At 39.8% G+C, this 13,110-nt stretch overlaps 2 protein-coding genes across 2 annotated transcripts; both read right to left on the reverse strand.

Moving 5' to 3' along the window:
• Positions 1–1,889: 1,889 nt before the first annotated feature.
• LOC140959348 (uncharacterized) lies at positions 1,890–3,178 on the reverse strand. Its single transcript, XM_073417203.1, has 2 exons — positions 2,528–3,178; positions 1,890–2,465 (listed from the first exon to the last, which is right to left on the reverse strand). The coding sequence occupies exons 1-2, from the start codon at positions 3,176–3,178 to the stop codon at positions 1,890–1,892; spliced, it is 1,227 nt and encodes a 408-aa protein (XP_073273304.1).
• Positions 3,179–3,886: 708 nt separating this feature from the next.
• Positions 3,887–12,059, reverse strand: LOC140959349 (uncharacterized). Its single transcript, XM_073417204.1, has 2 exons — positions 11,639–12,059; positions 3,887–4,029 (listed from the first exon to the last, which is right to left on the reverse strand). Exons 1-2 carry the CDS (start codon positions 12,057–12,059, stop codon positions 3,887–3,889), a joined length of 564 nt encoding a protein of 187 aa, XP_073273305.1.
• Positions 12,060–13,110: the final 1,051 nt, after the last annotated feature.

The following is a 13,110-nucleotide window of genomic DNA, read 5'->3' on the forward strand; positions in this document are numbered from 1 at the left end:
CTGCCAACAAAATATACTTTTTCGTGAACGAACTGGGAAACGGTCCCATGAAGTCTATCCCCCACACATCAAATACCTCTCACTCAATGATATTATTCAATGGCATTTCATGACGGTTAGATATGTTACCTGTCCGCTGGCATTTATCACAAGTAAGCACATAAGAACGAGCATCCTTAAAGAGGGTTGGCCAATAAAAGCCACATTCAAGTACCTTGGATGCCGTCTTTGTTGTCCAAAATGACCACCTACCTCATGGTCATGGCAATGGTTAAGGATTTGACCGAACTCCTCCTCTGCAACACACCTTCTTATCATGGAATCTGCACAGATCTTAAACAAAAATTGTTCCTCCCAAAAATAATGTTTCACGTCAGAAAAGAATTTCTTACATTGGTTAAACGATAGATTGGGTGGTGGTGTGCTTGCGACAAGAAAGTTAGCAAAATTTTCATACCAAAGACAGTGGTTCACCTCAAATAGCTGCTCATCAGGAAACCAATCATTTATAGCATGATCTACACAGTCATTACTAATCAGCTCCAACCTAGACAAGTGATCCGCTACCACGTTCTCGACATCTTTCTTATCCCTTATTTCTAGATCAAATTCTTGTAACAATAAAATCCACCTAAGTAGTCGTGGCTTTGCATCTTTCTTAGATAGTAAATATTTCAGTGCAGAGTGGTCCGTGTAAATAACGACTTTTGACAGAACAAGGTATGAATGAAATTTGTCAAGCGCAAATACTACTGCAAGTAATTCCTTTCAGTTGTTGCATAATTCAATTGAGCCTCCTCTAAGGTCTTACTTGCGTAGTAAATTGTATGAAATACCTTATTTTGCCGCCGGCCAAGCACAGCCCCCACCGCAGTATCACTGGCATCGTACATGAGCTCGAAGGGTAGATCCCAATCTGGTGCCACCAAGACAGGAGCCCTCATCAAGTGCTCCTTCAAATCCTCGTATGCCTGTAAACCTTCAGAATTAAAATCAAAAGGCACATCTTTCATAAGCAAGGAAGATAGAGGCTTGGCAATTTTAGAAAAATCTTTGATAAAACGCCGATAAAAACCAGCGTGGCCTAGAAAACTTCTAACTCCCTTTATGGATGTCGGAGGAGGTAAGTTCTTGATAACTTCGACTTTTGCCTTATCCACCTCTATTCCCTGCTCTGATATTTTGTGCCCCAATACTATTCCTTCTTGTACCATAAAATGACACTTTTCCCAATTCAGCACCAAATTTGTCTCCTCGCATCTCATCAACACCACCTTCAAATTCTGCAAACAGTCATCAAAAGAAGAGACAAATATCGAGAAGTCATCTATAAATATCTCAAGAAAAGTTTCTATCATGTCATGAAATATAGTGATCATGCATCGCTGAAAAGTGGCAGGGGCATTACACAAACCAAAGGGCATCCGTCAAAAAGCAAAAGTGCCATAACGACAAGTGAAAGTGGTTTTCTCTTGGTCCTCGGGCGCAATCATGATTTGGTTATACCCTGAATACCCATCCAAAAAACAATAATACTCATGACCCGCTAACCTCTCAAGCATTTGATCAATGAAGGGCAGTGGAAAGTGATCTTTACGGGTAGCATCATTTAATTTCCTATAATCTATGCACACACGCCATCCCGTAACTGTCCTAGTGGGTATTAATTCATTTTTTTCATTTGTAAAGTAATCCCACTTTTTTTCGGCACACACTGAATAGGACTTACCCATGCACTATCAGATATAGGATAGATAATACCTGCATCAAGGAGTTTGATAGTTTCTTCTTTTACTACATCATGCATCTTTGGATTTAATCTTCTCTGAAGTTGCACAAGAGGTGAGTACTCGTCTTCCATCAAGATCTTGTGCATGCAGACTGATGGATTAATTCCTTTGATATCCGCCACCTTCCAGGCAAAAGCACTCGTGCGCTTTCAAAATTTCCAACAGTTTGTCCTCCATCACATCTGTCAAAGCAGCAGAAATAATGACAGGTAAAGTGTTATTCTCACCTAGGTATACGTACTTTAGGTGTGGAGGCAATGGTTTGAGCTCAAGCGTCGGTGGCTCCTCCATGCTTGACTTCTGAGGAATCAAGTCTCTTCGATCTCCCAAGTCCTCTAATCTCATCCTTATTGTCCCCTTCCATGGCTGGTTGGCATTGAGGTATGCCACTATTTCGGCTTTCTCTACATCCAATTCATCTTCTCTCAATTTAGTAGTGACAGTGGCTTCCAAAGGGTCCCTAAGAGCATCCTGCACATAGTTAGACACAAGAGCATCAAAAGCATCATTTCTATAACAACTATCAGAATGCAGTGTGTGCTTGAGTGCATTAAAAACATCAAAAGTAATCTCTTCTTCGCCCATTCTCAATCTCAACTTCCCTTCTTGAACATCAATTAGGGCCTTGCCCGTTGCAAGGAACGGTCTCCCCAAAATCAAAGGCATCTCCATATCCTTTTCCATGTCGAGCACCACGAAATCAACAGGAAAAATAAATTTATCCACTTCACTAGCACATCCTCAATAACTCCCCATGGATACTTGACAGATCTGTAAGCCAGCTGCAAAGACATCCTCGTTGGATTAGGTTCCCCCAACCCAAGTTTTCTAAACACAGACAAAGGCATAAGATTAATACTCGCACAAAGATCACACAAAGCTTTATGGAAAACTACATCACCAATCATGCAAGGAATAGAAAAACTCCCTGGATCCTTAAGTTTCGGTGGGATCTTGTTTTGCACCAAAGCAGAGCAATTTTCAGTTAGATTTACCGTCATGTGATCCTCCAATTTTCTCATGTTAGCTAAGATGTCTTTAAAAAATTTAGCATAACTAGGCATTTGCATCAAAGTATTGGCAAAAAGAATATTGATATGCAAATTTTTAAAAACCTCAAGAAACTTACCGAATTGTGCATCAAGTTTTGCTTTTTTCAGTGCTGCAGGGAAAGGAGGAGGTATAACAATTTTAGATTGTGCAGTGGGTGCTGGTGTAGAGTTAAAAGACTTACCTTTAGATGTCTCAGTCTGTTCATCCGGCACTTGATTTTTTTTTTCTCTTGATTCTAAAATTTTTCCACTCTTCAACTCAATGGCTTTCACTTGCTCTTTTGGATTGGTCTCGGTGTTACTTGGCAAGGTGCCCGGCTCTCTACTTGCTATCATCTTTGCCAACTGACCTATCTGATTCTCCAAGCCCTTTATTGATGCATCCTAGTTTTGTAGTCTAGTCTCAGTGGCTGAAATGAACTTAGATATCATCTGCTCTAAATTTGACTTTTCTTCTCTAGGAGGATCGGATCTGTACATCGGTTGTTTCCTATACTGTTGCCCTCCTTGTGGTCAATTCTGACTGTTTTGACCACCCCATGAGAAGTTGGGATGTTGTCTCCATCTAGGATTGTATGTATTTGAATAAGGATCATTCCTCGGACGGTTTTGAATCCCCACTTGATTCACCGGTGCCTCCTCATTCACATAGAAAGGACCACTGTCTTGACAGTCCTTAACATAGTGTTCTCCTCCGCATTTTTCACAAAATATCTTTTGCAGGCGCATCGCTGTCCCGTTTACATTCATGCTGTCTATTTTCCTGTTAAGTGCTTCTAATTGTGCAGTGACAGCTGAAAAATCAGTTACCTGGAGTACTCCTGCATTCCTTCGCTGAGTGTTCCTCTCAGATTGAGGGTGATAGCTGCTAGCAGCCATCTTCTCCAGTAACTCATACCCTTCTTCGGCTGTTTTCCTCAACAGATTTCCGCAAGCCGCAACATCTATCATGGTTCGGTTAGATGAAATTAAACCATAGTAAAAAGTTTGGACAACTAACCCAAGAGGCAACTCATGATGTGGGCATCTTCGCAGTAAGTCTTTCTAGCGCTCCCAAGCCTCGTAAAGTGACTCCTGCTCAAATTGAGAGAAGGTGGTTATGTCTGCTCGCAGTTTCATGGTTTTCGATGGAAGAAAGCATTTCAAGAGGAATGCCTTAGCCATGTCTTCCCAAGTTGTGATTGAACCTACAGGCAAACAATTCAGCCAAGATTTAGCTTTATCATGCAAAGAGAACGGAAATAAACGTAGTCTAACAGCATCATCTGAAACTCCATTAAATTTAAAAGTGTCGCAAATTTTTAAGAATTCGGCGATGTGGGTGTTCGGATCATCTAGCGCATTCCCCCCCGAATTGGACAGTGTTCTGGATCATTTGAATTATGGCTGACTTGATCTCCAATTGGTTTGCCCTGACAGTTGGTCGCACTATGCTTGGACGTGCTCCATCAAGCGAAGGTTGTGCATATTCAAGCATAAGTATGCGCCTTGGCTCCTCGACCCTTAGATCTTCATGATGCTCTTCCTCATGTTCGTTTCTATTAATCATGTCTCTAAGCCTCTGTTGTTGCCTTCTTCTGTGTAAGGTTCTTTCAATCTCAGGATCGAATATCTCTAGTTAAGACTCTAGAGACCTTGGCATGCACGAGAGAGATACCTGTAATTAAATCGAAGGTGTCAAACAAAGTAAAACAGAGAATGCCAAAGTAAATAATTGAAAATAAAATTGAAGATTAACAGTCCCCGGCAACGGCACCAAAAACTTGATCGAGCAAAACTTGCACTGTGGAATCCTTAATAAAAATATGGTTTCGTATGCTCAAAAATTAATCGCAAGTGCAAGATGTCAAGTAATAGTATAATGTACGTGAGTACGAGTATCGTTCCGCTGAAGAATATATTTGACAATAATTATTTTCAGTTATTAAATCTTTAGTAACGAAATTTGGATGATTGTTTTAATACTACTATGCTCAAATAAATATTCAAATAAAAATATTCAAGAATTGAATAATGAAATATAATATCTAAAATGGTTAATTAAAATTCAATGAGAAATGAATTTGTTGGGAATATCGGTTCACCTACCCCTCATTAATTAATTAATTTGTTCGATAATGATTTTATGCTTTCGACATGATTTCCTACTCAATTGAACACACTCTCTCGAGCTATGCCAATNTATATATATGTAAATTGTAGATCCACGGACTATGCTACTCGTTCATATCACAAGCTATTCTCTCGAACTCACTCGCAATAAAAAAACCGTTGTTAAAGTTAGTTACGCTCTAACAACACAATGAAAAACAGTAGCACATTCAAGAACAAAGCAACAATCGAAATATAAATTAAGTAAATCAAAGTTTGGGGTAGGATCCCCTTAAATCCCAACAAATATTTTAAAGTTAGCTACTCGAATTCATAAAAAAAATAGACAAAAAAATGTTTAAATGATAAAAACTAGATTAGAAATACTAGACTAGACGAGATCTGCGAAGAACTGTGCCTAGAAATCTTCGAATCTTCAACTTCAAGCGCAAAACTCCTCTCCAAGGCTTGTCGTGGCTCTGAATTCTCTCTCAATGCTCTCAAAAACGTCCAAAATCCCTTTCCATATCAACCACATCCAAAGAATAAGGTAAGGAATCGGCAAAGAACTTTTTCCAAAAATAGACGGCGCTCGGGCTGTAGAAAAATACCGCTCGAGCGCCACACCTTCTGTAAATTGCTTGGGGAATGCGGCAGTCGCGCTCGGGCGGTAGAATTTCACCGCCCAAGCGCCGAGTCTTCCGTATTTTTTCTTCTCGGAAGGCCTCTCTTGCACTCGGGCGGTAGAAAATTACCACCCGAGCGCCACATATTCTGTACTTTGGCTGCGCTAATCTTTTCTCGCACCCGAGCGGTAAATTTCTACCGCTCGGGCACCAGTCTTTCTGCCCAATTTTTCACATTTTGCTCCTATATCCGTTTTCCAGTCATTTTTCCTGCAAATTCGCCACGCCCAAGTGAGACATGATAACATGCAAATGCTTACTCTAAAACGAACAAAATGTAAATGAAATGTATGCGTGCATAATGCAAACACATACAAAACTAATGCAGTAAAACACGTAAAAACCATACCTATCATCCATCCATTTGAGGATGACACGTAGTAAAAAACAACAATTTTGTGCCAAGTTTAGCCCACAAAGTTTTTCAAAAGTAACTCAAAAATTTAATATTACGATCAGACACAATAGTCCTAGGCATACCATGCAACCTGATGACTTCTCTAAAGAAAAAATTCGCAATGATAGATGCATCATCAGTTTTGTGACAAGCAAGAAAATGTGCAACCTTTGAAAATCTATCAACAACAATAAATATTGAATCCCTCCCCTTCTTAGTCCTTGGCAACTCCAAAACAAAGTCTGTCACGCCCCGAGTCCGAAGCATCGGTGACATCCGGCATTGTTTAACAATTATATTGAAAACAATAAAGCCTCGTATCAAATCAAACAGTCTTTTTCATAAATAAAGTATTGTCTTACAATGACAATGAAATAAAATACATCAGAGTTGCGAAATGCGGAAAACTAAACAAAAGGGATAACTTGATTCTTGATCATGACCATCGATCACCAACCCCAAAAATCTTCCTGCTCTTCCTCATTTATTTGTTCTTCATTTTTATCTGAAATTTGTAAGGGGGTGAGTGTTTTGGGAAACACTCAGCAAGTGGGGGTCGATCGATTCCAAAGATACATAGAGAACTTAATTTTTTAAAAATTTTCTTTAACATGCTTTCAAAACTCAATATTCTTAACTTGACACGACAGAAACGAAACGAATAAAAGACAGAACTTATCAAATGATTCAGAACAAACAGAAACAATTCATATCATTTCATAACAGACAAAACACTGTTACTCATCTCATTTTCATGGTCAAATTGTCCCCAATATGTTAGTCCTCTAAGGGGTGAGGCCAGAACTTGGTTTTATACCCAACGGTGGGGGCCAAACAGAAATGGTTTTATACCCACCATTGGGGGCCAGAACAGAAATGATTTTATACCCACCATTGGAGGCCAGGACAGAATTTACAATTCTCGTCCCATTTCAAATTCGAGTTGTAACAGTGTACACAGAATACAGAGACAACAGACATAACTTATCATATTTTCAGAGTTCAGATTTTTAGATAGACACAGCGGAATCAAAGGAATTCGAAGCATAGAAGAAATACATAATCGATCGAAATTTTTAAACAGAACAGGTAACAAGTTTCAAAAATATGAACATTCATATAAGCATGTCATATTATGTATATCAAAGTTTAAAATAGAAACAAATACTTAATCAAAAGCCCACTTACCGTTGATTCAAACGTGCGACTTAGACTGGTTTAGCTTAGACGATTGATGACCGCACTCAAGCAGCACTTCGTTTATCTTGAAACGAATACTGTAGCGTGATTTTGGCAGCACTTTGACTGATTTTTGACTGACTGCACTGCACGAAATTCTCTTCCCTTCCTTGCTCTTCTTTGGCAGAAATTTGAGAGGCTTGGTGGTGTGTTTTTCTCTCAAGTCTTAAGTGCTGTTTATAGATCTTGGTGGTGTGTTTTTCTCTCAAGTCTTGAGTGCTGTTTATAGATGGAGAGTTTGGCTTTTCCTTACCCCTTTGGTCGACCACTTGGAGCCCAAGTAATGATTTAATGATGATCATAATGGTGGTCAAAGAAATGCCAAGCATCAAGAGTCATTCTTTGCACCATAAATGTGTCCTGATCTCCTAGCTCCTCCCTTAGCTCCTTCATGGATTATCTCAACGATCATTTCTTGAATACTTAATTTGTCTTAACCTTTAGCTCATCCCTTAGCTCCTTCTTTGGTTATCTCAAAGGTCATTTCTTGCACCTTTAACTTGTCCAAGCCTTTAGCTCATCTTTTAGCTCCTTTTTTGGTCATGTTAGGACAAGCTTGGTTGAGCTTCTTTGAGCTAAAAGATCGAGTCCTTGAGCTGGGGTTTTACTCCTCCAATGACAATACTTCAATGGATGTGGTTATTTGCAGCTCGGCTTCATGTTGAGTTAATCTCCAAGCTTTGAAGCTACTTCCTCGAGTTATGTTAGCTGAAAATCTAAGTTCATATTTAAGTTTACAGAAATGAAAGTTCTTTAAGCTTAGATTAAGCTAAATTTTAAGTTTGTATTTCTTACGTGATTTGCTTCGGATCGAATTTTCCCGGGTTCTCACATCCCTCCCTCCTTATTGAAAGTTTCGTCCTCGAAACTTGCATTAGCTTGATCTTTCGAATAGATGAGGGTATTGTGATCGCATCTTCTCCTCGAGTTCTCAAGTTGCTTCTCGTTCAGTAGGATTTGACCACTGTACCTTGACATAAGGTATTGTTCGATTTCTCAACACTTGGTCTTTTGAGTCCACTATCCGGGTAGGGACTTCTTTGTATTTGAGTTCTTCGTTGAGGTTTCCTTCAATCATCAGTGGTGCAACTTTGAGTACATGACTCGGATCTGGTACATAATTTCTCAGCTGTGAGACGTGGAAAATGTTATGTATTCTGGCCATGTCTGGTGGTAACGCTAATCGGTAGGCTAAGGTTCCTACCTTCTCTAGTATTTCGAACGGTCCCACATATCTCGGATTCAACTTTCCGGATTTATTGAACCGAACTACTCCTTTCATTGGAGTGACCTTGACGTAAGCCTTTTCACCGATCTCCAATTCCAACGGTCTTCTCTTCAAATCTACCCAGCTCTTTTGTCTATCTTGGGCTGTTTTGAGTCTTTCCTTGATTATGGCTACTTTGTCAACGGTTATTTGAATGAGCTCTGGTCCAGTAACAGCCTTTTATCTGACTTCATCCCAGTATACAGGCGACCTACACTTTCGGCCATACAGAGCCTCATACGGAGCCATCTCAATGCTACTGTGGTAGCTGTTATTATAAGTAAACTCTATCAACGGTAACTGCTCAATCAAATTTCCATGAAAATCCAGAGCACACGCTCTCAACATGTCCTCGATGGTTTGAATTGTCCTCTCGGTTTGGCCATCAGTCTGAGGATGATAGGCTGTACTGAGAGTGACTTTGGTTCCCATCGCCTTTTGAAAACTTTTCCAGAATCTTGATACAAATCTTGGATCTCTGTCAGACAGTATACTTGTCGGGACTCCATGTAGTCTCACTATATTGTCCATATACAAGGTAGCGAGTTTATCCAGGTTGTAAGTCATCCGTACCGGTAAGAAATGTGCAGACTTCGTCAATCTGTCAACGATTACCCAGATTCCATCATGACATTGTCTTGATTTTGGTAGTCCGACTACAAAGTCCGTGGAGATGTTATCCCACTTCCATGTTGGTATTTCCAATGGCTGTAAAAGTCCTCCAGGCTTTTGATGTTCTACCTTGACTTGTTGACAGGTTAGGCATTTGGAAACAAAGACGGCTACGTCTTTCTTCATTCCATTCCACCAGTAGTTGTTCTTCATGTCTCTGTGCATTTTGGTGCTTCCTGGATGTACTGAAAATCTCGATTTATGTGCCTCGGTCATTACTTCTTCTCGAATTCCATCGACATCGGGCACATACAACTGTCCTTCCATCCAAAGGATACCATTCTCATCAATTTGAGCGCAAATACCACTGCGGCTAACTCCAAGTCATGAGTGGGGTAATTCTGCTCATATGGTTTTAGTTGCCGTGAGACATAAGCAATTACCTGACCCTCTTGCATAAGTACACACCCTAATCCTCCTTTTGAAGCGTCACTATATACTGTGAAGTCCTTGCCATCTTCAAAGAGGATTAATACTGGTGTAGTTGCGAGTTTTGTTTTCAAGGTTTCAAAACTCTTCTCATATGCTTCATTCCAAATGAACTTTGAGTTCTTCTGAGTAAGTTTAATAAGCGGAATGGTAATTGACGAAAATCCTTCCACGAACTTCCTATAATAGCCAGCTAAACCAAGAAAACTCCTTACTTTAGTTACTGTCTTCGGTTGTGGCCAACCCTTGATTGTCTATACTTTCTTTGGGTCTACTGACACCCCAAATTCATAAATTATATGTCCTAGGAACGCCACACTCTTTAACCAAAATTCACACTTTTTGAATTTGGCATATAGTTCTTTCTCTTGCAATGTCTGTAACGTGAGACGTAAATGTTCTCTGTGTTCTTCTTAACTTGGTGAGTACACCAAGATATCATCTATAAAAACAACTACAAACCTGTCGAGGTATGGTTTGAACACTCGATTCATCAGGTCCATGAATGCTGCAGGAGCATTCGTTAGACCAAAAGGCATTACTGTAAATTCGTAATGTCCATATCTTGTCCTAAAAGCAGTTTTAGGGATATCCTCAGTTTTGACTTTCAGTTGATGATAACCAGATCTTAGATCGAGTTTTGATAAAACTTTGGCTCCCTTTAGCTGATCAAAAAGATCGTCTATTCTCGGGAGTGGGTACTTATTCTTTATGGTGATCTTGTTTAACTCTCGGTAGTTAATACATAGCCTCATACTCCCGTCCTTCTTCTTGACGAATAGTACTGGGGCTCCCCACGGGGATGCACTGGGATGAATCTGCTTCTTGTCCAGTAATTCCTGAAGTTGCTCCTTTAACTCTTTTAATTTAGCTGGAGCCATTCGGTATGGTGCCCTTGAGATTAAATTCTACTTCCCTATCGGGTATCTCACCCGGTAGTTCTTCGGGAAAAACGTTTGGAAATTCTTGAACAATTGAAATATCTTCCAACTTTGGGGTTTCTTCTTCTTTAATCTCATTGATCATTGCAAGATAAATTTCCTCTACTCCTCTAATGGCCTTCCAGGCTTGTGAGGCAGATAGCAGAGATTTTCTTTCTATGGATTTTCCGTGATATACGACTTCCTCTTTAGTTGGAGTTTGAAGTCTAACTTCTTTCTTTTGACAGTCTACTATGGCATGGTTTTTAGCTAACCATTCCATTCCAAGGATGATGTCAAACTCAACCATATTGAGTTGAATCAATTCTACTTCAAAAGTTTGTCCGCTGATACAAATTTTACAGTTTCGGTATACTTTGTGTGTCTCTATTATTTTGCTTTCCGGTGTTGCCACTCTTAATGGTTCATTAAGAGTATCATGTTCAAGTTTAAGCTTCTTAGCAAACCTTCTAGACACAAATGAATGTGTGGCACCACAATCAAACAAAGTATATGCATGCATTTCATTGAGTAAGATGGTACTTGCTACCACTTCATTGGTGTTATCAGCCTCCTCCTGAGTTATCGCGTACACCCGAGCATTAGTCTTGTTTTAGTGTTGCTTGTTGGGTCCCATCCCCTTGTTCTTGTTATCTGGACAATCTCTGATTCTATGACCCACCTGTCCACACTTGAAACATGCACCTTTCTTCCGATAGCATTCTCCGGTCTAATACTGTTTACAGGTGTCGCACCACTTCCCTTCCTTATTTCCAGTATTGCCAGAACTTTCTTCGTAAGGCCCTCTTGAATAATTTGGCTTCTTAAACTTGGGGCCATTCTGAGTGGATTGATTGACCATCGGTCGTTTGTTCTTATTTTCTTCTTCGCGGCGTTTGATATCCGTTTCTGCGCTCATTGCAGCGCCCATCAAATCTGCAAAACTGTTTGGCTTGAATACTGCCAAAGCTGACTGAATACGGCTATTGAGTCCCATTTTAAAACGATGCATTTTTAGCATTTCATCAGACATGATCGTTGGGACATAGGTTCCCAGATCATTGAACTGTGAAGTGTATTCCATCACTGTCATGCCCGGAGCCTTTTTGAAGTTTTCGAACTCGCTCAACTTCTGCAGACGAAATTCGGCTGGGTAGTATTGTTTCAAAAACTTTGTCTTGAAAATCTGCCATGTGATCTCTTCCACTTCAGCTAAAGATGGTGCCACAGTCTCCCACCATTTCATTGCTCGGTCTTCCAAAAATGGTGTCACAACCTCCACTCTCAATTCTTCAGGCACTTCCAGTAAGTATAGTTGTGATTCGACATTCTTAAGCCAGTTATGGCTGACTTCTGGATCTGGGTTCCCATCGAAAGTCGGGACTCGATTCTTCCTGAGAGATTCGTAATGGTATTTAATTCCACGGGGTTGTAGTTCAGGTGGTGGCTGTATGGCGTTGGCAAGAGGATTCACGATTCCTTGCAATGTAGCGGCTACAATGGTAGTTATTGCCATCATATCTTCTTCACTGAGATTCACTCTCGGTGGTGGTGGTGGATTTTCATTTTGGTTGGCGCCACGAGGATTTCGGTTGTTTCGGGGTGGTCTGCCTGCTATTTTCTATAATAAGTGGAAGAAAAATATCAGAATCGTATAAAGCGTAGAAAGACACAAATAATATAAATAAAGTTGTCGTGGAAAATTTTTGATATTAAGAGTTGCGAAACGATCGAAGGGATAGATTTTTGAAGTTGGTCGAAAGTTTATGGAACAAATGAAAGTTGGATTCAGATTAGGATACACTAGGCTTTTGCCAAAATTTGACTTCGCCAAATTTTGTCTATAAAAATCCCAGCAGGATTATGAACCTGGCGGGTCTGATACCACTTAAATGTCACGCCCCGAGTCTGAAGCATCGGTGACATCCGGCATTGTTTAACAATTATATTGAAAACAATAAAGCCTCGTATCAAATCAAACCAGTCTTTTTCATAAATAAAGTATTGTCTTACAATGACAATGAAATAAAATACATCAGAGTTGCGAAATGCGGAAAACTAAACAAAAGGGATAACTTGATTCTTGCTCTTGACCATCGATCACCAACCACAGAAATCTTCCTGCTCTTCCTCATTTATTTGTTCTTCATTTTTATCTGAAATTTGTAAGGGGGTGAGTGTTTTGAGAAACATTCAGCAAGTGGGGGTCGATCGATTCCAAAGATACATATAGAACTTAATTCTTTAAAAATTTCCTTTAACATGCTTTTAAAACTCAATATTCTTAACTTGACACGACAGAAACGAAACGAATAAAAGACAGAACTTATCAAATGATTCAGAACAAACAGAAACAATTCATATCATTTCAGAACAGACAAAACACTGTTACTAATTTCATTTCCATGGTCAAATTGTCCCCAATATGTTAGTCTTCTAAGGGGTAAGGCCAGAACTCGGTTTTATACCCACCGGTGGGGGCCAAACAGAACTGGTTTTATACCCACCATTGGGGGCCAGAACAGAAATGGTTTTATACCCACCATTGGGGACCAGAACAGAATTTA

Source organism: Primulina huaijiensis, chromosome 15, assembly GCF_012295235.1.
Source record: "Primulina huaijiensis isolate GDHJ02 chromosome 15, ASM1229523v2, whole genome shotgun sequence".
NCBI lineage: Eukaryota > Viridiplantae > Streptophyta > Magnoliopsida > Lamiales > Gesneriaceae > Primulina > Primulina huaijiensis.

Coding starts and splice junctions, on each gene's coding strand:
- LOC140959348 (XM_073417203.1), bottom strand. CDS start 3,178: ATGATAGCAAGTAGAGAGCCGGGCACCTTGCCAAGTAACACCGAGACC. Junction 2,466..2,527: donor CATGGGGAGTTATTGAGGAT/GTGCTAGTGAAG, acceptor GACATGGAAAAG/GATATGGAGATGCCTTTGAT.
- LOC140959349 (XM_073417204.1), bottom strand. CDS start 12,059: ATGGCAATAACTACCATTGTAGCCGCTACATTGCAAGGAATCGTGAAT. Junction 4,030..11,638: donor AAACTTCAAAAAGGCTCCGG/GCATGACAGTGA, acceptor GTTTGCCTGTAG/GTTCAATCACAACTTGGGAA.